A 26,315-nucleotide genomic window follows, 5' to 3' on the forward strand; every position below is an offset into this window, starting at 1 on the left:
TTCATTGTACCATGGAGGTCCGTTATGTTATAAAGAGTTGGCAACATTGTGTCAGCCACGTAAGATTGACAATGACGTTTGTGAAAATGATTATTTCTGTCCAAAAAGATTATTCTGAAAAAATGTACAGTGCACTAATTTTTAACTGATATTTTTAATAGGAAATTATTTATTTAATAGTAAGTGCTTCTATAATTTAAATTAATTATCGATGATTTTTTGTGTGTAACATGTGAAGAGGTGAAAAGGCGTTATTAAAAACTTTATTAACAGAAAAGCAATTCATTCAGGTTCAAAGTCAAGTAGTAAGTAGTTATAATTACTCATTCGAAGATTTCTTTGTAAGAAAGGACGTATTAGTAGACCAGTTTGAATGAACTTAATTTTTGAAATAATTCAGTGTTAAATACAGTGTATATTTACTGATAAATAGGTCATAATCACATTCGAGGTCAAAATAAAGAGGATTCTGATTTTACCTATTACCAGCTTACGAAAGAAAGTATTTGTAGCTTAGCAGTACTTTCACCCTCATAAAATTATCTAGTTACAACTCACCAATAAAGGGACCAGTGTAATCAATTTATTACAATTCACAAATGTTTTTTAGATCCTCCAGTATATTATTAATTGACAAACATTCATGATTAGGGTTCATTTTGATAATTTAAATCCTTTTAATCACACGTTATTAATTCAATATCCTCCTATGAGTAATAACCCAACATTCATAGTAAAATAAAGTAACACATTCTGAACTGAAGTTGTTCTATACAAATCTTATAATAAATCAATATAGATATTTTGAAATATATAAAAGCTTAGTTTAAATAAGAATAGCCTCAGTTATTGTATGAGAAAAAATAACAATGTACTAACTAGTTCCATTGTTGTATAATTAATGAAATAAATTGGTTCCCTAATATATTGATAATGACAATGTATATTTTGTATTCTTTTTGTTACAGAAACATTAATAAGACACTGAAAATATCCTATAGATTAAGTAGATTACACAAAGCAAAAATTGTTTAATATATTCATGTGAATAGTTCAATTTTTCATGTGAATGATACAGGAAATGAAAGGTCCACTTCAGTAAATTTTTTCATCAGGTTTTTTAATTTGCAGAAAGTTATTTACTTATTTAATTATAATATAAACGTATATAATTGAATTATTTCACCTTGTGTAAAATTAATATGTACTACTATGTATATAATGGTAGTGATCTGGTTGTTTGTCTCAATTTGATCACTAAGTATTAAATATTTTTTATTAATATTTAATAAAATTTATTATTAATTAATTATTAATTTCCATGGAATATTAACAGATTAATACCATATGTTCAATGTGCAAAATTTGATGAAAGATGAAAGAAGTATATATTAAGTTAGGTTATTATTAATAAGAATAGTATTTACAACTGTAGGAAATTTGTCATTTAATAATAATATTGATTCTTTATTAACATACTTATCATTTAACATTTACAAAAGTGAGTTTATAAAATATACCCATATACCCAATTACCTATCCAACACTATCTTGAAAATTATGAACAAATGTATAAAAAACACAATAAATAACAATCAAGATAAATAAATAACATAAATGATAAATTTCATCCAATCTCAACAAGGCATTTCGTAGATTAGTGGTTTGTCAGAACTCTCAGTAACTTAGGAAGGCTAGTATTGAAGAAATCAATATCTACATTTTTCATTGGCATTCAGAATTGAAGAATATCAGGATGGACTGGGATATAGAGAGTCAAACAACTATTCCGAAAGCTCAAGATAGAGAGCCTTGCTGTGTTAATTGCCAACATCAAGGAAACTTGATAAGGCATATTAAGATGAAGAATTCAGAGTTTGCCAGTCTACACATTCTGGATATAGAACTATTTAAAACATAGTTTGTTATATGAAACTCTTGCAAATAGTTCATAATGCATTGTTAGTTTCTAGAAACTGAAAGGATTTTTCTAATCCGGCAATTAGATTAGTTTATTATAGCTGTGTTAGATCCATTTATAATATTGTTGTGTGATCTCTTTACTATAAATATCACAATACTTTAGAAGGGCGTTCAACATAAATTTCTTAAGTCATTGTGCGTTTTGAACATATAATATTCAAAACTATAATTACTTTAATGTTGAGCTACAACATTACCCCCTCTTAGTATTAAATGTGATATTTCTGATGTTACTTTTATTCTTAAAGTTATAAAGTGATTTTTTGATTGTCCCAATATCTTGAATTAGATCAGGTTTAATGCTCCCAATTTAGGCTTGTATCCAAATCCTTCTTTTAATATTTCTTTTCATATAGCAATCTATATTGATTTAGCTACTTTTCATATAGCAATATATAACAATTTAACAATAATAAGACCTTTAGTATCAATAACCAATTAATTAATTCCTGATGACAAATACACCTTATCTCTAAATTTGTTGAAAGATATATTAAAAATGTCAACACAGTAATTTCAGTTGAGATAATTCAATATTCTGCTAATAGATTCATTTTTATCATAATTTGCATTAAGAAAACTTGTATAAAATGTAATTATACCTCTTAAGTTGCCTAGAAGGGGTACACAGAATAATATTCTATAGAAATTCAGGACAGCTACTTGAGACATTAATCAACTTGAATATAAAACAAAACATCATACATCAGTTCATGAGATTTTACAGTGGGTATCTTCAGCTGATTTAAAATCATTTAGTTATCATGTTTCTCAGAGCCAAAGAAATCAATGCTTAAAAGCAATCACACTATTTAGCTCTCTCAGTTTAGTTCGCAGGTTTCTATGAATTGTCTTGCACTTGTTCCACTTTTTGTCCAAGTTCATCACATGTTCTATTGTACTGCTTTCTCTGTAATAAATTGTTTGGTCTTGTCTAATTTTATAATTTGCATTAGTTAGCCTATGTCTAGGTTTTAAGGCAGTTCTTACACTGTTCTTTTGTCCCAACAAATTATCTTAGTTGGACATGATTTATTTGGATTAGATCTTTTAACTCATAACTTCTTTTGAAATCCTTTCGGAGCATTATTAATCCCAATTGAAACCCAACATTTTGTTGGACAGTTTCTTATGTTCATCTATTCTTATTTTCAGTTCTTCATATTTATACTCCTTCACATTGTAATCCATTAAAGTAAGTTTCAATATTATCTCCAATGACTTCAAACCATTTTATTATTGTTATTACAACAATGTTATTCTCTGTAAATATCTACATGTCACTGCTGATGTGGAATAGTTTGCAGTTTGCTATTAAATGTTATCAACAGATATAAATGTAGTTTTATTGTTACAAAATTTTATAGGTATTCAAATGGTATGACATATCTTATCTATTGCATATAATTTTTTTTCTGTTGTAGTCTTTAGCAGTCATTATCTTTTTAAAGACTGTTTTGAAAATCTTAAAACCAATAGTTTTACCTGCTTAGAGAAGTTTTTGTTGAATAATCAAGAGTGCTATGTGGACGTTAGTTAAAATATTAAAGCCTTTACAAACAAGGTAAATGCAACTTCAGTATAATCTGAATTGTATTGATATATTAACTTATATGTAGCATTTATTTACTCTCATTATAATTTTGTAGTTTTTAACTCACCTACTAGCATTGTGAAGTCTGTCAATGCAACTGAGATTACATTTATAAAGTTGGTTATTTCCAGCACTGTGTTGTAATTCCATGCAGTTGGCCACAATACTGATCCTTTCAACTTGCACACCATCAAGGCCTTGTGATTTACATACTTTGATTTACAGTTTTTTGTTAACAGTTATATTATAGTGAAATCATTTTACTGTTTGTACTCACATCTCTATGTTGTATGGGTATATTAGTTTTTGTAGGGAATAGGAATTTCTTTTGTTACTTAGCATAAATGGATCTTAGATCTTAGTGACAATTTTGCATGCTACAGTCCATATTTTGTTTACATTAGTTAGATGACAAAATGTATTGGGTTGATTTAAAGTCCACTATCATATCATAAAAATTTATAATAAGAACATACTATCAAATATATCAGATACTAAAATTTTATATTATTTCTGTGCTCTTCATTCCTGTACTTATGAATTCCAGCTGTTTCTAATCTCACATTTTATTGTAATATTTTCACTAAGAATATTTTTAATATCTGAAAACTATGTAAATATTGTTTTATCATCATATAGATAAGATTATTTAATATTTTTTTATCTGTCATACTTAAAGTTTAAATAATTGACTTCTTCCTAATCTAGGATGTTTCTAAATTAAATTTAAAATCGGAAGTATCAAGTGTAGTACTTTTCATTTGACAATATTGGGATATTATTTTTTGCTGCTTTTTTTTATTAGCAAAAGTGTATAGAATTCGTACACATGGCAAGTACATATTATCCCGTTTACAGTAACATATTCTATTGTAATTTATTGAATATTAAACAATCATTACTCATAGGCTTAATGGATTGGAGTATTTCCATCTTTTTGTCCATTACTTAAGTTCTTAAAGTTTTATGCTTCTCCCATCCATCTTCCCTTGCAGTATCAATTGCATCTGATCATATTCCACATGCACCATTATATGTCCCAAATATAAGGTTTTTGTTATTTGTATTGTTTTCATAAGTTGCAGTTCAGCTTATGAATAGCATTCTACAATATATCGACGTTTCAAAATCTTGCATATTTGTTATATCTTTCTTTTTTAATACTCATATGTTACAGATGTACAAAAGTAAGGATTGTAATATATGGCATTTTCATCTTAACATATGCACTCTCATATTGGAATCAGTTGGTGTCACCCCAAGACATCCCCTCATATATACATTCTTAATTGTATCTTTGGCTCTTCAATTGTGCCTAAAAATTATGTTAAGGCTTCCTTTGAAGAAACTAAAAAACTTAAATAAAGAAACTATGGGTGTACTGTTAGATCTATTCAACGCTTGGTATTATACAGTGCAGTAAATACAATGTCGGAGTAGATGTTGTACAATGGTGACATTTCACTGTCTTGAGCGAGACCATTTTTCTTTGTTCTCCATCTGTTATACTTTCCATTGAGAGTCGAAAAACATTCTGTTTTACAGGAAGATGCGGATCAGACAAGTGAGTTTGATCTCTCTTGTGATGTCAGTCAGTCTATAGTTTTTGAAAGAGTTTCCTGTGGTTTACAGTGACTCAAGTAAGATCTACAAATATTGTCCCTGGTACTTAATGTCTTTTATATCTGTTTGATGAGATTCTTTAATCTTTGTTAAGTTTAAACAAGGCAAGGACTTTTGTTTGCCATTATGCTTTGGGATTAAGCATAGTTTAGATGCAACTGTTCATGGTATGGATCTAAGCTCAACATAGTGCAACCTATTTACATTTGGAAACGCCTTTATAAAAGTAGAGGTTAATAAATAACTTTAACCAATTTTTTTCAAATGTGTAGTACTAATTCGGGACATAATTTAAAATGTTTGTTATTCAAATTTCCAGGGCATACTATGATACTTTTTGTTAGCCAAAAATACCACTGGATTTAGAGAGGCTTCAAATAGCTATAACAAAAATTTTAATAAAATCGAAAATTCAAATTAAAATTAAAGACAGTTAAGAGTAATAGTCTTATTTTGGAAGAATTATTATGATTATAAACTGATTTTTGCAATGTAAATTATTATTTTGCTTCAGTTAACTGAAATACCTTTATCTATACATACTAATGATTTAATTGTATTCGTTTGCTAATTATATAATTATATAAGGTATTGTATGAAGGAATAATTCTGTTTGTTTCATACAAGAAGTATAAATCTTCTAATTTCCAGTTTTCTTCCGTTTTTTTAGCTCTGAACTGAGAAATTTTGTTGTTAAAAAAAAAAGATATTTGTAGTCCAATGACATTAAGCAATACAAACTATTTTCAGAACTTAGATCTAGATGCAAGATACTAACTATCCAATGTCAGAATCAATATGCTGCATCTGTAAATAGTGATTTTCAGTCTAATCCAAAATCTTTTGGAAATACATAAACTGCAAAAGATCATCTGTTAATTTTCAATACAATATGTATTATGAAAATGAAATCTAGAATCTGTTTAGCAAATTTTTTTCAACAGTGTATTCAACTGAAATTGTGAGTCCAGTTTCAACATTCTCAAAAAATGGTAATTTAATAATCAACTTTATCCAAAGTATTTGATAAACTTTCCTCTCTTCCAGTAAAATATACTTTAGGTCCTGATAATGTACCCAATATTTTATTGACGCAAGCAGCTTACTCATTATCAAAGCCTCTGTTGGAGATCTTTAATATGCCATTATGCCTTTGTCACTAGGTGTCTTTCCTGCTATGTGGAAAAAAGTTGTCAAAAATATGTTTTATTATGCCTATTTTCAAGTCGGGAGGGAAAGGATATAATGAACTACAGAGGGGTTTATTTGCAATCTTCTATTGCTAAGGTTTTTGATAGTTTGGTGAGTTCTCATTTAACTTGGCAATTTAGGTAGATAATTGTAAATGAGCAGCATTAGTGCCAGCAAGGGAAGTCGACTGTTATGAATCTACTTATACAAGGATAGATTGATATTAAACTAGCCTTTGATAGATGGCGCTACTTGATACCGAATTGGTTTCGGTGTTGACATTTGCCATTCATGACATGACGTCTGTCAAAATTTTAAGTTTTAAAAACAATTAGTTTGGTTTTTACAGCCGTCAAAAGCAAGCAAATTTTGTGTTTTCGGAGAAATGGAAAAAGTCGAGTATCGTTCGGTGATTAAGTTCCTCCACAAAAAGGGTAAAACGAATGTGCAAATAAAAGCCGACCTGGACGAAGTTTATGGTGAGGTTGCACCTTCGTTAGCAACAGTAAAGTTTTGGAAAGCTGAATTTGTTCGTGGTCGTACGAGTGTTTTTGATGATGAGCGTCCCGGGAGGCCAAATGAAGTCACCACGCCGGAAATAATCAATAAAGTCCATGACATGATTATGGCAGATCGTGGAATTAAGCTCCGCGAGTTAATAGAGGTCCTAAACATTTCCTACGAACGCGTACACAACATCATTCACCATCATTTGGACATGAAAAAGCTATCCGCGCGATGGATGCCGCGTTTGCCAACAATCGATCAAATGCAAAAACGTATGACCTCTTCGGAGACGCTTTTGGCGACGATACGGCGCGATCCGAAGGATTTTTTTCGCCGATTTATCACCGTTAATGAAACCTGGGTGCATTATTACACACCGGAAACCAAAGAACAGTCGAAACAGTGGCGCAAACGCGGCGAAGGGAAGCCAAAGAAGGCAAAGAGTGCACATTCGGCCGGCAAAGTGATGGCGACTGTTTTCTGGGATGTGAAGGGCATCATCCACATCGACTACTTGGAAAAAGGAAGAACAATCAATGGTGAGTACTACGCAGCATTATTGGATCGATTCGATACCGAATTGCGTCGAAAACGCCCCTGTTTGGAACGCAAAAAAGTGCTCTTTCACCAAGACAATGCACCGGCTCACCGATCGGCCGTCGCCATGGCAAAATTACACGAATTGGGCTATGAGTTGGTTTAACACCCACCGTATTCTCCAGATCTTGCCGCCAGCGATTTTTTCCCGTTTCCAAACCTAAAAAAATGGCTCGGAGGACGCCGTTTCGCAACAAAGGATGAAGTCGTCGCTGAAACTTCGGTCTATTTTGAAGAGCTCGAGCAAAAGTACTATTCGGATGGGATAAAAAAATTGGAACATCGTCTTACTAAGTGTATCGAGCTAAAAGGGGACTATGTTGAGAAATAAATTGATTTAATTCCAAAAAACTTGTTTTTTCTATCAAAGGCTAGTTTTATATCAATCCACCGTCGTATATCAAAGCAAAATTGTTGAGGCCTTTGAAGATTGATGTCAGGTAGATTGCCATCTGTACTGATTTCTATAAGGCAAGAAGAAGAATTTGATACAGCGAACTACGTTATATTATTAAATTAACTAGATACTTCAGGTTTTTCACCCTTAATGATCAAATGGACCATGGGATGTTTTGTGTGGACATATTCAAAAAATTAAAAATTGTAAACTGTTGCTGTGATGCTATTGAGGTTACTTCTGGTGTTCCACAGGGGCTCACTGTTCCCCCTTGTTGTTTTTTTTTTTATTAATGACTTAACAAATAAATTACAATACTCTAGAAGAGTTCGGAAAATCATTTACAGATTCGAGAGGCATATGCAGAAATTTCTCCCAAACAACCGTAGGCAGTTTGGGTAAGTCTGGGTTCCAATGCTGAAAATTGCGCCCTATCCCCCCTCCATATACTTTTTTTTTTTTTCAACAATCAAAGCTTTGGAAATTCCAACAAGTACGAAACTTTGTCTAGTTGTTGTTTCTATAAGTGAACGATCCCAATTTTTGCGCCCTCGAAAGTTAGTGTGGGTTCCACGGTTCCCGCTGTGGCTACGCCTATGTAAACAACTAGGAAATGTAATTAGAAATATTTGTAAGCGCTAGACAAATGTATCGAAGTAGTTGGCAGATTATTTTTTTTTTTTTGACTCATAGCTTAATGAGTTTTAAAATTTTAAGTTGTCATAATTTTGTTATTGATAATATTTAATATATTTCATGAAATTTTTATCATAGCTATTTGAAGCGACTCTAAATCCAGTGGCGTAGGCATTTCCTGGGAATTTGAATAAACATTTTCAATAATAGACCTTTTATTACATGACATTTACAACTTCAAATTGTATAGAGGTGTTTTCAATCTAAACGGGTCACACTCTGTATCTGAATAATCAGATCTGTCATTACTGGTTCCGTGAAAACTATTATATCTTCTTTTAATCTAATAAAATGGCATTAAAAAGATATGTATACTTCTGTAATAAACACAATATAATGCAAATACGATAAAAACTAGCAATTTATCATCATAAAATAGCTTAGATATGTCAGATCTATGATACTTGGTTTCCTATTTTTTTATATACTTCAATTTATAACTGTATAAATATACATATTATCATGTGCAGCTTTATCAACCGTTTCCAATTACGGTGCAGCCTCCCTTATTTCAATGTTATTCTATGTTCTTATTATTATTCGACGATGTCTTAGTTATTCGTTGTTCTTATAATTTGCGCCCATATTTTTCTATCTTGTGCTATTCGAGACCACGTTGTTCCTGTTAATTTTCTTATATTATAATCCCATCTGAGATTCGGGCGCCTCTTTGGTCTCTTAGCGTTCCTGGGGTACCACATAGTTGTTCTAGTGGTCCATCTGTTGTCTATTCTTCTTGCTATATGTCGTGCCCATTGCCATTTCAGGGATTTTATTCTTTGGATTACATCAGTCACCTGGGTTTGCCTCCGTATCCATTCAATTATTTTACGATCCCTCTGTGTTATCCCTAGCATACATCTTTCCATTGCTCTTTGAGTTACTTGGAGTTTCGACGTTATTTCTCTCTTTAATATCCAAGTTTCACATCCATATGTCAAGACGGGTAATATGCATTGATCAAATACTCTCTTCTTGAGGTATAGTGACATTTTGGACTTGGACTATGGAATTTCGTCCGAATGCTGACCACGCTTGTTTTATTCGTCTGTTGATTTCCGGAAGTAGTGATCCCGATTTATGTATGAGCTGTCCCAGGTATATGTATTCGTCTACTACTTCTAGCGAGGTTTCATTAATTTTTATTTCCACGTTGGCGATCAGATCATTGCACATTATTTGCTCATTGCTGGCTGTATTAAGGTCATTAATTTGTAGTTGTAATTCTTCAGGACTTCTAGCAATTAGAATGATGTCATCAGCGAATCTAAGATGGTTTAGGTATTCTCCATCTATACATAGACCTTGGTTGTTCCAGTCTAATTTCCGGAAGATATTTTCTAAGGTTGCAGTGAAGAGCTTAGGGGATATGGTGTCTCCTTGTCGGACTCCTTTCTGAGTGGGAAATTCTGGGGTATTTTTATATATGCTTACTCTAGCTGTGGCCTCTTTGTATATATTTGCTAGTGTTTCGACATATGGTTTATCCACTCCTTGGTCGAAATATACACACATATATATATATATATATATATATATATATATATATATATATATATATATATATATATATATATATATATATATATTACGACTATAACAGAATCCATTTATCTAATTTATAATATTGAAAAACGACAGGTAATCCAATAATTTTTACGAGGTATATAAATAAATTTCAAATTACGAAAATATTTACATTAAATCGAATTTAGACACGTTTTGTTGACCTTGTACAACAAATTTTTCAGTAACCCTTGTTTTATTTTGTATATTCGTGTTTGCTGTTCTTATTTGTAAAATTATATTTGTTTACAGTTTGACCTTGATTGACCTATTCAATTTTAGGAAATTATGTTTATTTACGTTCATTTAGACTTGATTAGAACTGAAATATGAGTAAGCAGTCGATTTTAAATATAGGACACTTTATTATATATATGTATATATCCCCAACTTTAATTTTATGTCATCATCATCATCTTTGGCTCCATAATCCTTTTTAGATCCTTTCCTGCTCTAAAGCCCGCCACCCACGTTCCAACGCCGCAGTACGATTTTGTCGAATGCTACAAAATTGAACGTTATTTGATCGTGTATTTGCACCATTCGACCAAATCGGCGCGATTTGACGGCAGACAAACAAGTCAGTCTGTAGCAGTACGACAGAGTTGGTTGGGTCGTAAATTTGATCGTGTATATTGTGACTACAAAATCGTACGACTTAAAAAAAATTATTTGCTGGTAAATTTCGAAAATGGCTTATAGCTAGAAGTTTTTAAGAGATTTCTTTGACATTTATAAAGAACAAGAGAAAATAAAATCGACATCATATGTTGATAAAACCGCTACAAAAAAAAGCTGTGAATATTTTGATTGTTAAATTTCAAGAAGTGAAAGCAGATACTAATGAAGAATTGGTAAAAAAGAAAATTAATAATTTTCGAACATGTTCCAAAGGGAATTAAAATTATTTGGATATAATCGCAATTCTTCTAATAATTGTACGTGACAGTATGTATGCCTTTTCAGCAACCAATTTGCACCACCACCTAGGTTTCTTGTATTTTTTTCGTTTATACAAACAGCACGAGCGGCTAAAAGTATATCGTTATCCGACATGTTTCTGATTTGAAAGTAAAACTCATACTGCAAAATCGGTACGTGTGTGTTCCCATCCGATTTTAAACATTATTGTACTGCAATTGCATTCTACAAAATCGTACTGCGCCGTTGGAACGTGAGTGGCGGGCTTTAGATTCGTCGCCATTCTTTACGGTTTCTGGTGATCTGTTGCCGTCTCCTGATTTTTAATACCCCTAAATTAATCTTAATTCTATCAAACTACGTAATTCGCAATCGGCGTCTGTTTCTTGTTCCTACAGTTGTAGCCAATAGCCAATGGTATTTTAACTCCAAAGTTCTAGAATTCTCTCCCTCTACCCTAACACTGGGTTTAAATATAACATTGTCATTCTGATTGATCGGATAGGTTTTTTTGGTATACCAAACTCACGCATTTATTGCTATAGTACTGTTCTCTTGACACTGTCATATGTGGCCTTGAAGTCGACGAGTAGGTGATGTTTCAATGTTGAATCTAATGTTTTCCCGAGGATCTGTATTATTGAATGAATCTGGTCAATTGTTGATTTTTCTAGAGAGAATCCAACCTGGTATTTTTCAATTATGCCCACTGTAAACTTATAGCCTTTCGTAAGTATTGACTAGTATTTTAAAAGCAGTTGTTAACACGGTTATACCTCTATAGCTACCACACTGAAGCTTGTTGCCTTTTTTATGTAACGGCCATATCACGTTTTCAGACCATTCACAGTGCATGGTCTCATTTTGCCAGGCAAAAAATACAAGTTTATGCAGTGTCTGTATCAGGACGTCGCCACCATTTTATTATTCTTGAGCTTTTTAAGAATGTGTGTGCGTGTGCTTGTGGGTCTTTAATTTCTGTGACAACAAGTCCAATATAAAATATATATTTTTTAACGTTAATAACATACAGTGCGATCAAATCAATATGATTTTTTAATAAACACCCGCTGTAACTCCCACCTTGCTTTTATATTGCTGTTGTTAGATATTCACCCATAAATTAACTTTATCACTTTAAATTATTTTAAATAAATATTCTAGACCAAAATATTCCGTTTAGATATGCCAAATAGGGGCTTCTGTAATCATCGATCTTTTGACGTTACTATTGTTACGAAAACAATGGTAAATTTGACAAAATTATACATGAATGGGAATAATAAGACTTGATCTATAACGATGGAAACTATTCAATTAAAGAATACCATAACATAATTACGAAATATTTTAAATTCCCAAGTATACAGGTATGTATTAATATGGTTATGAATATAGGTGGCTTCACTTGCTCATTGGTATGTATATATAAATCTTCTTCGACAAACGTGGATCGATTAAACTCTTTAATAAAATGTATAAATAAAATTAGAAGATAACATCTGGGCCATATCCTGAGAGGAAAAAAAAAAATACGCAATCGCTCAACTAATTATCCAAGGAAAGATTGAGGGCAAGAGAGTAGTAGGTCGCAAAAAAATGTCGTGGTTACGAAATATAAAGAACTGAAGAGGCGTAAATAACACTGGCGAGCGTTTTCATGCCACAAAAGATAGACCGTGTTATGAATTGAAAAATTAAACTAGCAATAAAAAGAAAAATGGGTTTGTTGGTCTCACAAAACCTTTAGCACCTTGTCCTAGTGCTTATGAACTATTATGGAGTTTTATCGAAATGACAGAAGATATTACAGACGAAATCCAATCGTCAAAAATAAGAATCAATAAAGACTTGTCAAAACCTATCTAATTTAAAAAAGGAGTTTGTCAAGGATGTGTAATGTTACCTACACACAGAAGTTATTATGATGCATGTGGAGCTGATAAATAACATTAGATATGCAGACGATACTGCCATTATAGCCAGCATCTTTGGAGACCTGCAGAATCTACAGTGAGTGAAGTATCTGAAAACTATGGATTAAAACTACACGACTCAGAAACAAAATGGATAGTAATTAGAAAAAAGGAAAAATAATCCATCGACGGAAAATCTAACATTGAATGGAACATGACAACGGAGATTAGGTCCAGGATTGAAAAACAAGATCCAGCTGTATTAAGATGAAGAATATATTTACCTTTAGGGACATTTTAAACAATATAACGAACAGGGAGGTACTGGAAAGAATGGGTAAACAACAGGAAATTGCGTTTACGGTGAAAAAAGAAAACTAGAATACTTCAATCTCTGGCTGAAAGAAGGGATCCGGGTAGCAGAAGAAACTCTTGGATGCAAAACTATACGAGTGGTTTTGCCTAAAATCTATCCAATTATTTAGAAAAGCTGTCAACAAGATGCAAATTGAAATGTTAATGGCCAACTTCCACAATGGATGAGGTACGAGAAGTAGAAAAGGTGTCCGACAATGATTCTATCCAAAGATTCTCAAGTGAACTGACTATATTTTCCTGTATTCATAATTTGTCGACAAAAATATGGCCTGGGCTAGGATGTTTTTTACATCATAAATTTATCTTGAATTGTTAATTTAACGTTTGTACGAGTATATTGAAATTGAGGTTAATATAGCTCTACCATCGAACATTTTGAAAACTTACAGTACCTATAGGTAGATAATCGCTGCCTCGTCAGAAAAAAGTTTTCTTTTGTCTGGCTATTATTTCCTTGCAATTATCGTTTGTTTAACGTTTGCCGAAAGTTCTTAGCAATTAGTCTACATTAATTCACCTAACTTAACAAGAAGTCAACCGAAGTAGCAGTGTTTAGTTATTTAATTTCTATAATAATTTATGTAAAAATTGCTAAATTTTGGTCAAGTAGGTATACAATATTTAAACATTTTTCTCTGGGAAGGTCGTGAGTATGAAATTAGGCATAGCTGTCGTCCATTTAATAACAATTTCAATGAAAACTTTGACCTCCATATAAATCTTTATTTCTCCCCAAATCATTATTTGCTATTTTCTGTCTATTCGAACAAATGTTTAAATTTATTTTTATTTGATTATAAATTTATAGATCATGTAAGGTATTTTATTAAAAACTATTGTTTGCGACATGTAAAATAAGATTTTCCATAGATTTTCCAAGATACGTAAAACCAATTTATGAATTTCTTATTTGAAAAATATTAATTACAACCTGATCCTAACATGTCATGTTGGTAATAAAGTCCAATAACTTAAATAATATTTAAATAAAAGCTAACAGAACATGGTATTCAATATACATTGCTCTTCACATGTTATATTTTGAATTGTTTTAATCTCGTCATTAGATAATTTAAAATTTTATTGTTTTAGCATAATTTCAATGTCATCATGGCCGACAGAAACGTTAATGGAATTTCACCGAACCCTGAAACCCTAAAACACAATGCTATACACGAAGAAAAACTGCATCAACAATTTAATGGGGTCCATTCATCACAATCTTCAAGGAGTTCATCACCTGGAACTCGCCTCGGATATGTACCATCTTCTCAGCTGCCTCCGAGTAGGCCTATACCACAATCTCAACTTCCTCCTTCCCGATCTGCGACAGGAAGTGTAACTCAACAATTCGGGGCGTTAAATCTTAACCAAAATGCTCCCAGAAATAGTCCACAATTCGGAGCTCCAGCACCTCAACCTGCTAGTTCCAGCCCATACACAATTCCTCCCTTTAGTCAAGTTAGTAAGGAAAGTATAAATAGTCAATCGTCTGCTATCTTACCTCCAACTTCTGATACTTCGAGTACAATGACTTCGCCGCAAATGTCTACACCTCTTCAACAAGGACCATTCAGTGCTCAACATCCAAGTGGTTTTCAGAAATCTGATCCATTTCAATCAGTTAAACCAGCACAAACCAATAATACTCAGCCGACTTCTAATGTAAGTAATCAACTACCACAAACTCCAATACAATTTAATCAGGGCTCTCCTAATGTCAGACTTCAACCTAACCCAGTACCAGTGCAAAATAATATGGGCGTTCCAACTAATTCAAATATGCCTAGGATAAGCCCGATTCCACCTCAACAAAACTTTCAGCCTAGTCCTAATAGATCAGCTTTTGGTCCAGTACCACCGCCTGGATTACAGAATCCAATGGGTAGTCAAATTAGTCCAAACAGGACAGGTTTAGTTCAGGGACCACCGTTACAAACACAATACAGAGCTCCTCCTAATCAAATTCCTGGGCCACCTCCTCAAACTGGTGTACTTCAAGCCAACCAGCAAAGGACATACCAAGCATCCCCCATTCAACAAAATAATAACCAAAGATTTAACAATGCTATTCCGACCCAAAATATCAATAATGGTCCAAATAGTAACGCAAATTTTCCTCCACAAGCTGCACCTGTTAACTACCCACAAATGAATAGTGCACCACCACCCCAAGCTCCAAATGTGGCACCGAAAACAAATGTTCATTCGAACAGGTATCCTACAATGCAGTCAAACAGCTACCAGCAACCCGCCATATCTCAATATCAGCAGCAACCACCTCCTGGCCAGTATCAGTATCAACAACCTATGCAAAAACAAGTACAGCAACCAATGAATTCGTACGTAAGTCAAAATAATCAGCAATCCCCTTACCAAGGGGTAGTAAATACTGGCTTTAATAAATTATGGGGTATGGAGCAGTTTGACCTTCTTCAAACTCCAAATATATTACAACCATCGAAAGTCGAAGCTCCTCCAATTTGTTTGGGCCAAGAGTTGTTGGATCAAGCCAATTGCAGCCCAGACGTGTTCCGTTGCACTATGACGAAAATTCCAGAAAATAATTCTCTTTTACAAAAGTCGAGATTGCCTTTAGGGGTGTTAATTCATCCATTTAGGGATCTTTCTCATTTACCTGTAATTCAGTGCAGCGTAATAGTTAGATGTCGAGCGTGTCGCACCTATATAAATCCATTTGTCCTTTTTGTTGATAATAAACGCTGGAAATGCAACTTGTGCTACAGAATTAACGAGTTACCAGAAGAATTTCAGTACGATCCGATGACGAAAACGTACGGGGATCCTTCTAGAAGACCGGAAATTAAATCCAGCACTTTGGAATACATTGCTCCTGCAGAATATATGTTGAGGCCACCCCAGCCCGCAGTATACCTTTATTTACTGGACGTGTCTCGATTGGCAATTGAAAGTGGTTATTTGAATATTGTATGTAGTATTTTATTGGAAGAATTGAAGAATTTGCCTGGAGATGCAAGAACGCAAATTGGATTTATTGCTTATAATTCTGCGTTACATTTTTATTCGTTGCCAGAAGGTAAGTTCCTTTTATTATTACTGTTACATTTAACCCATGCTCAGGGCCTGTTTCTTTGCTTTAATCTTCATAATTTTCTTTACTCAAAGGTGTAATCTTTGTTGTAGTTATTAAATGTCATGTAATTTCTTTTATCATTGTAATTTGTAACATGTTGGATATATTGCTTTAAATTTTTTATTCGTGAAATCATTCAGAATACATACAGGTTGATCAACTTTTGTGACAAAGTATGGTATATCTGGTAACGTATGGTCCTAAAGTTTTGGGAAAAATTTCAAAAGCATATAACTCTGACCACAATAATCTTATATTTTTATTAAATTATTCAACAATTTAACTTAAATATCCTTATTATAAATCAAAATTCAAATGACAGACAAGGGACCATTATTTTCGATTTGCCTAATAATTCCCCTGACGGCATCTTATATATATGCGGCGTCTTAACTGTTCCTGATTTTGTGCTTCCCATCCGTTATTATAGACGTTCTGACTTAATATTGCCCAGAACTCTTCAACTGGACGAGCCTGAGGTAGGTTGGGGGGATTGTCTGCTTTCGGTTCAAAGGTAATGCTGTTAGTTTCGTACCAGTTCCTTGTGATCCTCGCGTAATGACATGAAGCAAGATCTGGCCAAAAGGCTATTTGATCATTTGCATGATGTGTGTTCACAAACTGAAGCAATTTAGAGAGACATCCTTGAATATAAATATTTGCGTTTAAGGCTTCGCCTCTAACAACACCAATGTAGGGCTGTGAGATAAAGCCAGCCTCAGAAATTGCACACCATACCAAAATTTTGTCCTCAAATTTTTTCTTACTTTTGAATTTTATTTCATCAGGTACATTTTCGTAATCGTTAGTGTAAAACCCATCGTTACCCTTCATCTCAGAGTTGGACAAAGTAAAATATTTTTCATCGTCCATCACGATCAACTTGGTGACGAAATGCACTCACCTTAACGCGCGGCAACATCTCGGAATTCTCTCTAATTGATTATCTGTGTATTTTGGAGCTTTCCTTCTTTTCCGGTAGATAATATTGTTACTCGATAGGGTCCTGTATACTGTAGTCTTTCCAACATGAAATCTTCTGGCCAGTTTTCGCTGTGAGACCCCAATTTTGTTCTTAGCTGCTTCAATCAGTCTTGCCTCTCTTATATGGTTCAAAATCCGCGGTCGGCCACTTTTACGCAAGTTAACACATGGTATCCCTTCTTCACATTCTCTGATTGTGCGATAAATTGTCAATTTGCTTATGTTTTGATCTCGATTCGACATTCGCCCAACCATATTATAAACACCTCGACGAATATCAATTTTATAAGACATTTTGCAGAGCACAAACCAAAATATTCTGCTTTGTTTATTAAATGTCAATAACTGATGACATTTCAATTCCATGGCCTTCTTTGTTAAATGCATTTTGCTTCTCAATCAGACCAGGTGAAATTTTTCCCAAAACTTTAGGACCACACGTTATTATAGGAGATACAAAAATAGGAGGTAGCTATATATATTTATTTAACACCTTTAAAAAAACGGACTTAATTTGTGGCAAAATACAGAAATTGTATCTGAAAGCTGGACTTTTTACCTTTAAAAAGCAATTTGATTTGTGTCGATACGACACTCTGATCAAAAGATATGGAATTTTTACAGTCGAGTTAATACAAATTGTATTTAAAATTGATTTCGCGCGCGTAACTGACTTCCAACATCGCCGGTACTTCTACCGTTGTTGCTCAGAGAACGGATCATTCTACAAAAAAAGTTTAAAATTATCTAAGCTACATTTTTTATTTGAAACATTTTTTTCTACGGCGCGGCGTGCAGATTCTTGGTAAATCGATTTTTCTCTTTTGCGAGGGAGTTTTAGTGGGAGCCGTGGGGTAGGAGTGGTAAACTTTTTTGCCAATTTTTTCTGGTCCCAAAATTGACATTCTCAGCAAAATTCAGCTTGTTCTTATGATTTTTAGATGTCAAATCTCTGACGATTGTATTATGTCCAGCTCTTGTTGTTATTGTTGCTCATCGTGATTTGTGACTCATATTTACTTGTAGTACCAGTTATATAATTACTATTCTAACGGGAATAAGCCACAATTGAAGTTAAAAATAAGTTTATTAACTTTTCAATTTCCACTTCGGAAATCGTTATCGTTATATAGTGGAAATTTAAACGTCAATAAACTTATTTTTAACTTCAATTCCCATTAAAATAGTCATTACTTCAAGGTGCCACAAGAAAATAGCTTCAGAACAATTCCAGTTATATATTGGTACGTCCATGGTAGTACGTATTTATCTGCCAAATACATCACATTTGCTATTTTTTGGAGTTTATTTTAAGTGGAAATGCGTTGTATAGTTTAGTGCCTGGCCAAACGAAAACTGCGTTAAGTTTTTTGATGACAAATGATGAATATAGCTGAGACCTGCTGTAACATGACACTATATTATGTTTTTCTTTCATATTTGAAAAGACGATCTTGGAGATGGTAAATCTTCATGGCCAATCTGGCCAAACGAAAACTGCGGTAAGTTTTTTGATGACAAATGATGAATATAGCTGAGACCTGCTGTAATATGACACTACATTATGTTTTTCTTTCATATTTGAAAAGACGATACTTGGAGATGGTAAATCTTTCTTTTTGTTGGTTACTTATGACTTTTATAAAAACAAGTATAAAATAATCCGAAAAATCGATGATCATATCCTGGGTAACGTCTATTACGCCTGTTTTGATGTTTTCTTGACTAATTTTCTTTATGCAGAAGGTAAGTATACTATTTCTTTTTCAATCAGACCAAAGCGGCGACGGTCACACGGTAAAAAGCTGTGACCAAGTTCTGGAAACTGATGTATAATTTGCTGAATATTACCATTGAAAGCATTCGTCACTGTATGAAAGAACCGCACTATGGTGTGATTTTTGTTTTGGACAAAACAGTTGTCCGAAAATAAACAGCGGGTTGTAACAGTTTCCGTGACAAACTTTGTTAAATAATTATATAACTAACTGACCAGTCCTTTACAACCTTTTTTGGCAGTGAGCTCATCGTACACATAAAAAGTAGCCTCTCTTTTCTGCATTGGCAATTGTGTTGTTCAGGCGGTCACATTTCTGGCAAGTATCTGACCTGGGATGTCCAAAACTAAGAATATGATTGATATTAAATTGCCGGTGATAATTCGGTGATTGGTCGGATATTTTTTGATATGGAATAACATGGTGACAAAGATTGACACAAAAAAAGCTTTATATTGCCAATTTATCTGATTATATACGGATATAACAGGACTTTGTCACAAAAGTGGATCACCCTGTATAATTAAACATAAGCTCTATGTACATCTACAAAAACATAATTGTTCATCCATTTTATTTTGTCTATTTATTTTATAAGTATAGACACGGAAAAAAACCTAATTAATGAACTCAAACTATTGTTTACAAATGTTTAATAAAGAATTTAATACAATCTGTTTATAAACAATGTTTATATTAACGAGGATAACGATACAAATGTCACGCATTAACATGATTTTAGTATTGCAGTTTTTTCTGAGTAATCTAAAATGATACAAAGCCTTGTCCATAACAATCACATTCATCATCAACATCCATCGTCGGATGTAAGCTTTCTTTAGGTGTGTCCATTCATTTCTGTTTGTTGTTTTTTGCATCCATTCCTGACCAGCCATTTGTGACAATCACATTAGTTTTAGCCAATTTTGTACCATGTATCAAAAATTGTACTTTGCATATTCTGATGGTTATCGCAAGACGCATCTTTTTTTGGACAAAGCCCTTCATAAAATCATAACCATTTTCAGTCTGGATTTGGCAGCTTGAGAGAGGTACTGTCGCTTACATTTTACATGACTGCCTTGTAAATCTTAGTTGATTAAAAGATACAATTGATTCTTCAGCTTTATGCATATTGTCGAACCACGACTCCACATTTTAAAAGGAATATCTCTGTATTGTTTTAAAAAAAATAGAAATAACAACCACTACTCAACTGAAATATTTACTTATGCTTGTTGAAAATAGTATACATGCTATTCTTAAAATGAATCAAATTTTGTTTTTAGGTATCACCCAACCTCACGAGATGACCATTCTCGACATAGACGATATATTCCTTCCTACACCTGATAATTTATTAGTCAATTTAAAGGATAGAATGGACTTAATAGCAGACCTTTTGAGGCTCTTACCTAACAGATTTGCCAACACATTTGACACCAATTCTGCTCTTGGTGCTGCGTTGCAAGTTGCATTCAAGATGATGGGTCCAACAGGTGGTAGAGTTACTGTATTTCAAGCATCACTGCCAAACGTCGGCCCTGGAGCGCTTATATCGAGAGAAGATCCATCTAATAGGGCGTCAGCCGAAGTTGCACATCTAAATCCTGCTAACGATTTCTATAAACGTCTGGCGTTGGAGTGCAGCGGTCAGCAGATCGCCGTCGATTTGTTCGTAGTAAATTCTCAGTATGTAGATATAGCTACTATTTCAGGAATTAGCAGATTCAGCGGGGGCTGTATGCATCACTTCCCTTTGCTCAAACCTACGAAGCCAGTAGTTTGTGATCGTTTTGCTAGATCTTTTAGGAGGTATATTACCAGGAAAATTGGTTTTGAGGCCGTGATGAGATTGAGATGTACAAGAGGACTTTCTATTCATACCTTTCACGGTAATTTCTTCGTTAGATCGACAGATTTACTATCTTTGCCTAACATTAATCCCGATGCAGGATTTGGAATGCAAGTTGCTATCGAAGAGAGTTTATCCGATGTTCAAACTGTATGTTTCCAGGCAGCATTATTATACACGTCGAGCAAAGGCGAAAGAAGAATTAGAGTTCATACGATGTGCTTGCCGGTGGCAACGACTTTACAAGACGTCATCCACTCTGCCGACCAGCAATGCATCATAGGCTTATTGTCAAAAATGGCTGTTGATAGATCGATGCAATCTAGTCTTTCAGATGCCCGCGAGGCATTTATCAACGTAGCAATAGATATTCTATCGAGCTTTAAAATGAGCCTGAACATGGGTAGTCCCGTAACGGGTCTTTTAGTGCCGAATTGTATGCGAATATTGCCTTTGTATATATCAGCTCTTCTTAAACATTTAGCATTTAGAACAGGTAGTTCTACTAGGTTAGATGACAGAGTTATGAAAATGATAGAGATGAAAACGAAACCGTTGTACATGCTCATACAGGATATATATCCCGATCTGTTCCCTATTCACAATCTTGAACATCAAGAAGTGATAATGAATTCTGAAGAGGAACCAGTTTCGATGCCACCTAGGTTACAACTCACCGCCAGATGTCTGGAGAATAAAGGTGCGTTTTTGCTGGATACGGGCGAGCATATGATTATCCTAGTTTGTCCAAACGTGCCACAAGAATTTTTAACCGAAGCTCTCGGAGTTTCCCAATATAGCGCCATTCCGGATGATATGTATGAAATACCCGTGTTAGATAATCTTAGAAATCAAAGACTTCATCAATTTATTACATATTTAAATGAGGAAAAGCCGTACCCGGCCACGTTACAAGTGATTAGAGACAATAGTACGAATAGAATTGTATTTTTCGAGAGATTAATAGAGGACCGAGTCGAAGATGCACTTTCTTATCACGAATTTTTGCAACATTTAAAAACTCAAGTGAAATAAGGTTAAGTGTACTTTATTATTTTTATCTTTTTATTTAAATTGTGCAAATTTATTGCTTGTGCAAAGACCACTCCGAAATTATTTCCGTATAAATGAACTATTTTACAAATTACAAGAACGTGCAATTATATATTTGTAGCCACAGTGTAGGGTGAAATACGTCTATCTAGCGACATGTTCCATTTCAACTTAAATTTAAAGACTATAACAACTTAAACCTAAAGAAGTTTAAAAAATAGGAACATCTACTTTTAGTTTCAAATTTTTTTCTGAATTTTCACAACTTTTTTAGCTAAAACATGTTCAAATTTGTTCAGTTTAATGAAAAAAAAAATACCACTTATACAGCTCTTTCAGAAAAGTCAGCAATTTATATAACAAGGAATTTTTCACATAGTTTTGAAAATTTTCAGACGAAGCTAGATATCAAAATTATTATATACAAAGAAAAAACACGTATCCCTTTTTTTACATGATTATATTAGATATATCTTCAAATTTTACACAACAAACTTTCAGAAAACTTAAAGAGTTTTGCCATTTTCCATAAACATATTTCCAAAAGGATATTTTTACAGCTTTTTTTTTGCAAATGTTCATTTGTTCACACTGAAAATTTTTTTACTAATTGGACAGCAACTTTTCGGCTCAACCATATTCAAAGGCGAGTTACGTTAATTGAGAGGTCCTATTTCGAATCCTGTGGGGGGGACAAGATCGTCGTGATTGTAATTTTCAAACTAGTCTGCATTCTTGTACTGGTTTCTGACTATTGATTTTTCTGCTGAAATATATCATAGTGAAAAAGAACAGAATTTGATGTCTATGTATTGATTGACACTAGTGTATATGGGTGGAAGACCTGTGTTTGACAGTACACAAGAAATAATCAGACTGTAGGTACTTTATTACTCTGTTTTAAAGTTAAACACCATCTTACATTAGAAGATGTCTGCACCCTTTCCTAGTATATCCTTGTCAAAGCAAAGTACTTTTTCCGAAAACAGGACTTCGAAGAAAAAAGTTATTATTGGATGATAATTAGTACACGAAAAGAGATAAAGGGGGCGCTATCTTTCTTGTCATTAAAAGAACTCAGTTAAGAAGCAGAAAGATGAAAACAAACCCATGCTTCTTCTTCTTCTTGAAGTGCCTATCCGTTTCGGATGTTGGCGACCATTATGACAATCTGTATTTTGCAAACTGCTTCTCTGAAGAGATTTGTGGTTGTGTTGAATCACTTACGTAGATTTCCCAGCCAGGAAATTCTTCGCGCCTTCCTGGTCCTCGTTTTCCTTCTACTTTTCGTTGTAAAATTAGTTGCATCAATCTATATATTTCGTTGTTCCTCATGATGTGACCGACGTATTCGATACCCATACTAAAACATTGATAATAATGAAGATTTTATTTATTGACAAAATATGAATCTGTTTTATTCGTTTTTGGGATAATTATCACTTGTAAGAAGTTAATCGATTATTGAGATGGTTCTGAAACTTTTTTCTTGTGGCATTTTTGTCATTTACTATATTTAATGTATTTCTAATTAAAATTGTGGTTAATTCCCGTTAAATATAGGAGAAAACAATTTATTGACATGTTGATGTATTTTAAACAATGCAACCATTTTAATCACTGTTTCTGGGGTTTATAGATCGTGGTTTGAAAATATTTATTCCTGGCAGTTGGATCGAATCGATATTGTACTTTTCGGTGCGTCGGGGGAGAGGTTTTGTATTTCGTATCGATGAGATCGGCATTCTGTTCAGATGCAGAGCCTGTTCTTTACGATTAAAGTTGATCAGGTGTTAATGCATAGTAATGCGATGGCCTATAAATACTTTTGGTTCTTCGAATAAAAATTTCTGTACTCCCTAACTTTAACCAACACAAATTATTTAGTTATATTAATGCGATACACCTAATTTGTCAAATGCGTAATGCAATAAATATGTATGTTTTATTTTAAATATAAGATTCGCATAATGATTTAAGATAACCAAAAGTAAACAATTTTAAATTATCGTACTAAATTATGACGATAGCGTATCTCTGCATTGTCAACAAATTGTGTTTTCAATTGATTTTTAATTATCATTAAAAATATTTTTATAATTAAAGATTAATTCAACGTAGACTCAAATCTGTACTCATCTACATATTTCTTGTTGTTTAAGTTGTTTCTTTTTATTTGTATCTTGACTTATAAGTGTATTTAAAACCACTTCGTTTGTTATACGGGGGGGTCGGAAAAGTTCTTGACCTGAAAGTGAAAATCACTCTAATATCAATACCTCTCGCAGTGTTCCTATGTCGTTTTCCTCTCTCTGTAGTGTTGTTCAAAGTACTGTAAAATACTTAAGTAACGCTGCAGTGGCTTCTTGATTTGATGAAAAGTGCTAACTAGTTAGAAAGGTCTTCACTTTTGAGAATAGATGAATATCTACGTGAGTCAAATATGGTAAAAAGGTAAATTTTCCAGTTTTTCACAGATTAGATCAGTTCACTCAATCTTCATATTGACAAGAATTTCAGTTACTTTGGACATTTCACCAACATTCTGTAGATGCATTTTCGTGATGGAAAATGATTTTTTCTTTAATTCCGTCCTGTTTTCACAATGTCTGCATCCAGTTTCATTAGAAGTTGGGAATAGCATTCTCCATTGAATATTTTATATTTTTTTGGAAATAAATTACAGTTATTGTGATTAGAATTAGCTACATGTGTTTTGTTTTTGATATTTCGACTTGTAGTCCGTTTTCAAAAATTGTTTTAATATAAAGTAACTCGTGCTGCAAATTGAAGACCTGTATTTTATAAATACAGTTCTTTGATCTTTCTTGTTCATTGTTAAGTTTGGTTTTGGATAAAATAGATCTCAATGTGTTAGTTGTTTTTAATTTTATTCTTGTAGTATTTATTTTCTATGGTATTACGATTCTCTAGGAATCGTTTTTTGTGTTTCAGGATCTTTGTTAATGTTTATTTCATTTCTTCTATTTGCTGACACAAAATAGAAAGAATGAAGCATTTCTAGTGAGTATTTGAAACAATTTCCGCAAAAAAATAGTTTCAAAACCATATTAGGATTCTTCAATTATGGTTTTACATTTTTTAAGATAGTCAATCAGCAAAATTGCTTTTTTTTAACACCGTCGCCATGAACTTTTCCGCTGTTGGTGATTTTGAGTGCGAAGTGATATTTCACGCGCATCCTCATTGTGTCAAACAGCTGCCTGTAATGACTTGCGATTTTACATGGCGTCTATTAACGTAGGTGCGTAATGTAAGATGAGCAAATTCATGTGTGACCGAAAATTTATCAGAATACCGTAGTACTTGATTCCTTATCTTATAATGTACACTGCAATCTATCAGCCATATATTTTTCACAATCGCAGATAGGCAGTATTAGATTTTATCGCAATTTAACAAATAAAGATTTTACGATTCACCAAATATGAAACTAGGAAGGCGTAATTTTTATAACATTTAGGATGGGATGCGACCAGTTAGTTGGTTGTGATATTATGGAATAAGAAACATATTCATGAACACTATCGCTATTCATATATAAATATAATTACAAAGTTTTTTACACAATTATTTTTTAAGAATATTTGTCAAAATTGGCATATAATCGCAGATGTAGCTCGCAAATTAAAAGTTAACCATTTTATTGTATGTTAAAAGAGGCATAAATAACTATTCTTTTAGTAAAGTCCAAATTATAGTACATAATCCCCATCAGTTCGCTTCTTTTACTTTTTCCAGTTTTATTTAACCTAAAACACCTTTTTTGTAAACTTGTACAAAATTTAGAAAATTATAAGAAATGTATGTATGTTGTATTTATTTTTAATTATTAAAATTTATTTATAGATAGGGGCAACACAAATTAATTCAAAGTCTAGCTATAAAGCATCTCTCCGAACATCAATCATTATTCATCACAGTTTATGTTTGGAAAGGTGTCTTATTAGTGTGTTTGCTTGTTATTGATATTAAAACTGGATATAAAAGATCGAAGGGAAAAAATTCGATGGAGTATTTGTTAATACTAAAGAAAAAACCTTAGTATTTTATATGTATCTACTTTCCGAGTGGTCGTTGTAAACTACATACATTGGTATTTGTGTAATAAAATAATTTTAAGGGTAATTTTATTCATCT

General features: G+C 33.0%; 1 protein-coding gene across 2 annotated transcripts; it reads left to right on the forward strand.

Moving 5' to 3' along the window:
• Positions 1-22: 22 nt before the first annotated feature.
• Positions 23-25,571, forward strand: Sec24AB (Protein transport protein Sec24AB). Of its 2 annotated transcripts, none has more exons than XM_072527344.1 (3): positions 23-179; positions 14,462-16,427; positions 20,536-25,571. In XM_072527344.1, exons 2-3 carry the CDS (start codon positions 14,480-14,482, stop codon positions 22,134-22,136), a joined length of 3,549 nt encoding a protein of 1,182 aa, XP_072383445.1. In that variant the 5' UTR covers positions 23-179; positions 14,462-14,479; the 3' UTR covers positions 22,137-25,571. The 2 variants fall into 2 exon arrangements, with proteins under 2 accessions (XP_072383445.1, XP_072383446.1); XM_072527345.1 differs by having other exon boundaries at positions 175-305.
• The last annotated feature ends 744 nt before the right edge of the window (positions 25,572-26,315 follow it).

The sequence above is a fragment of the Diabrotica undecimpunctata genome, chromosome 3 (genome assembly GCF_040954645.1).
Source record: "Diabrotica undecimpunctata isolate CICGRU chromosome 3, icDiaUnde3, whole genome shotgun sequence".
Classification (NCBI taxonomy): Eukaryota; Metazoa; Arthropoda; class Insecta; order Coleoptera; family Chrysomelidae; genus Diabrotica; species Diabrotica undecimpunctata.

What these genes read in the sequence shown, in the direction of transcription:
- Sec24AB (XM_072527344.1), top strand. Translation starts at nt 14,480, where the DNA reads ATGGCCGACAGAAACGTTAATGGAATTTCACCGAACCCTGAAACCCTA. An exon ending in TTTTTATTCGTTGCCAGAAG is followed by an intron (nt 16,428 to 20,535) that starts GTAAGTTCCTTT and finishes TTTTGTTTTTAG; the next exon opens with GTATCACCCAACCTCACGAG.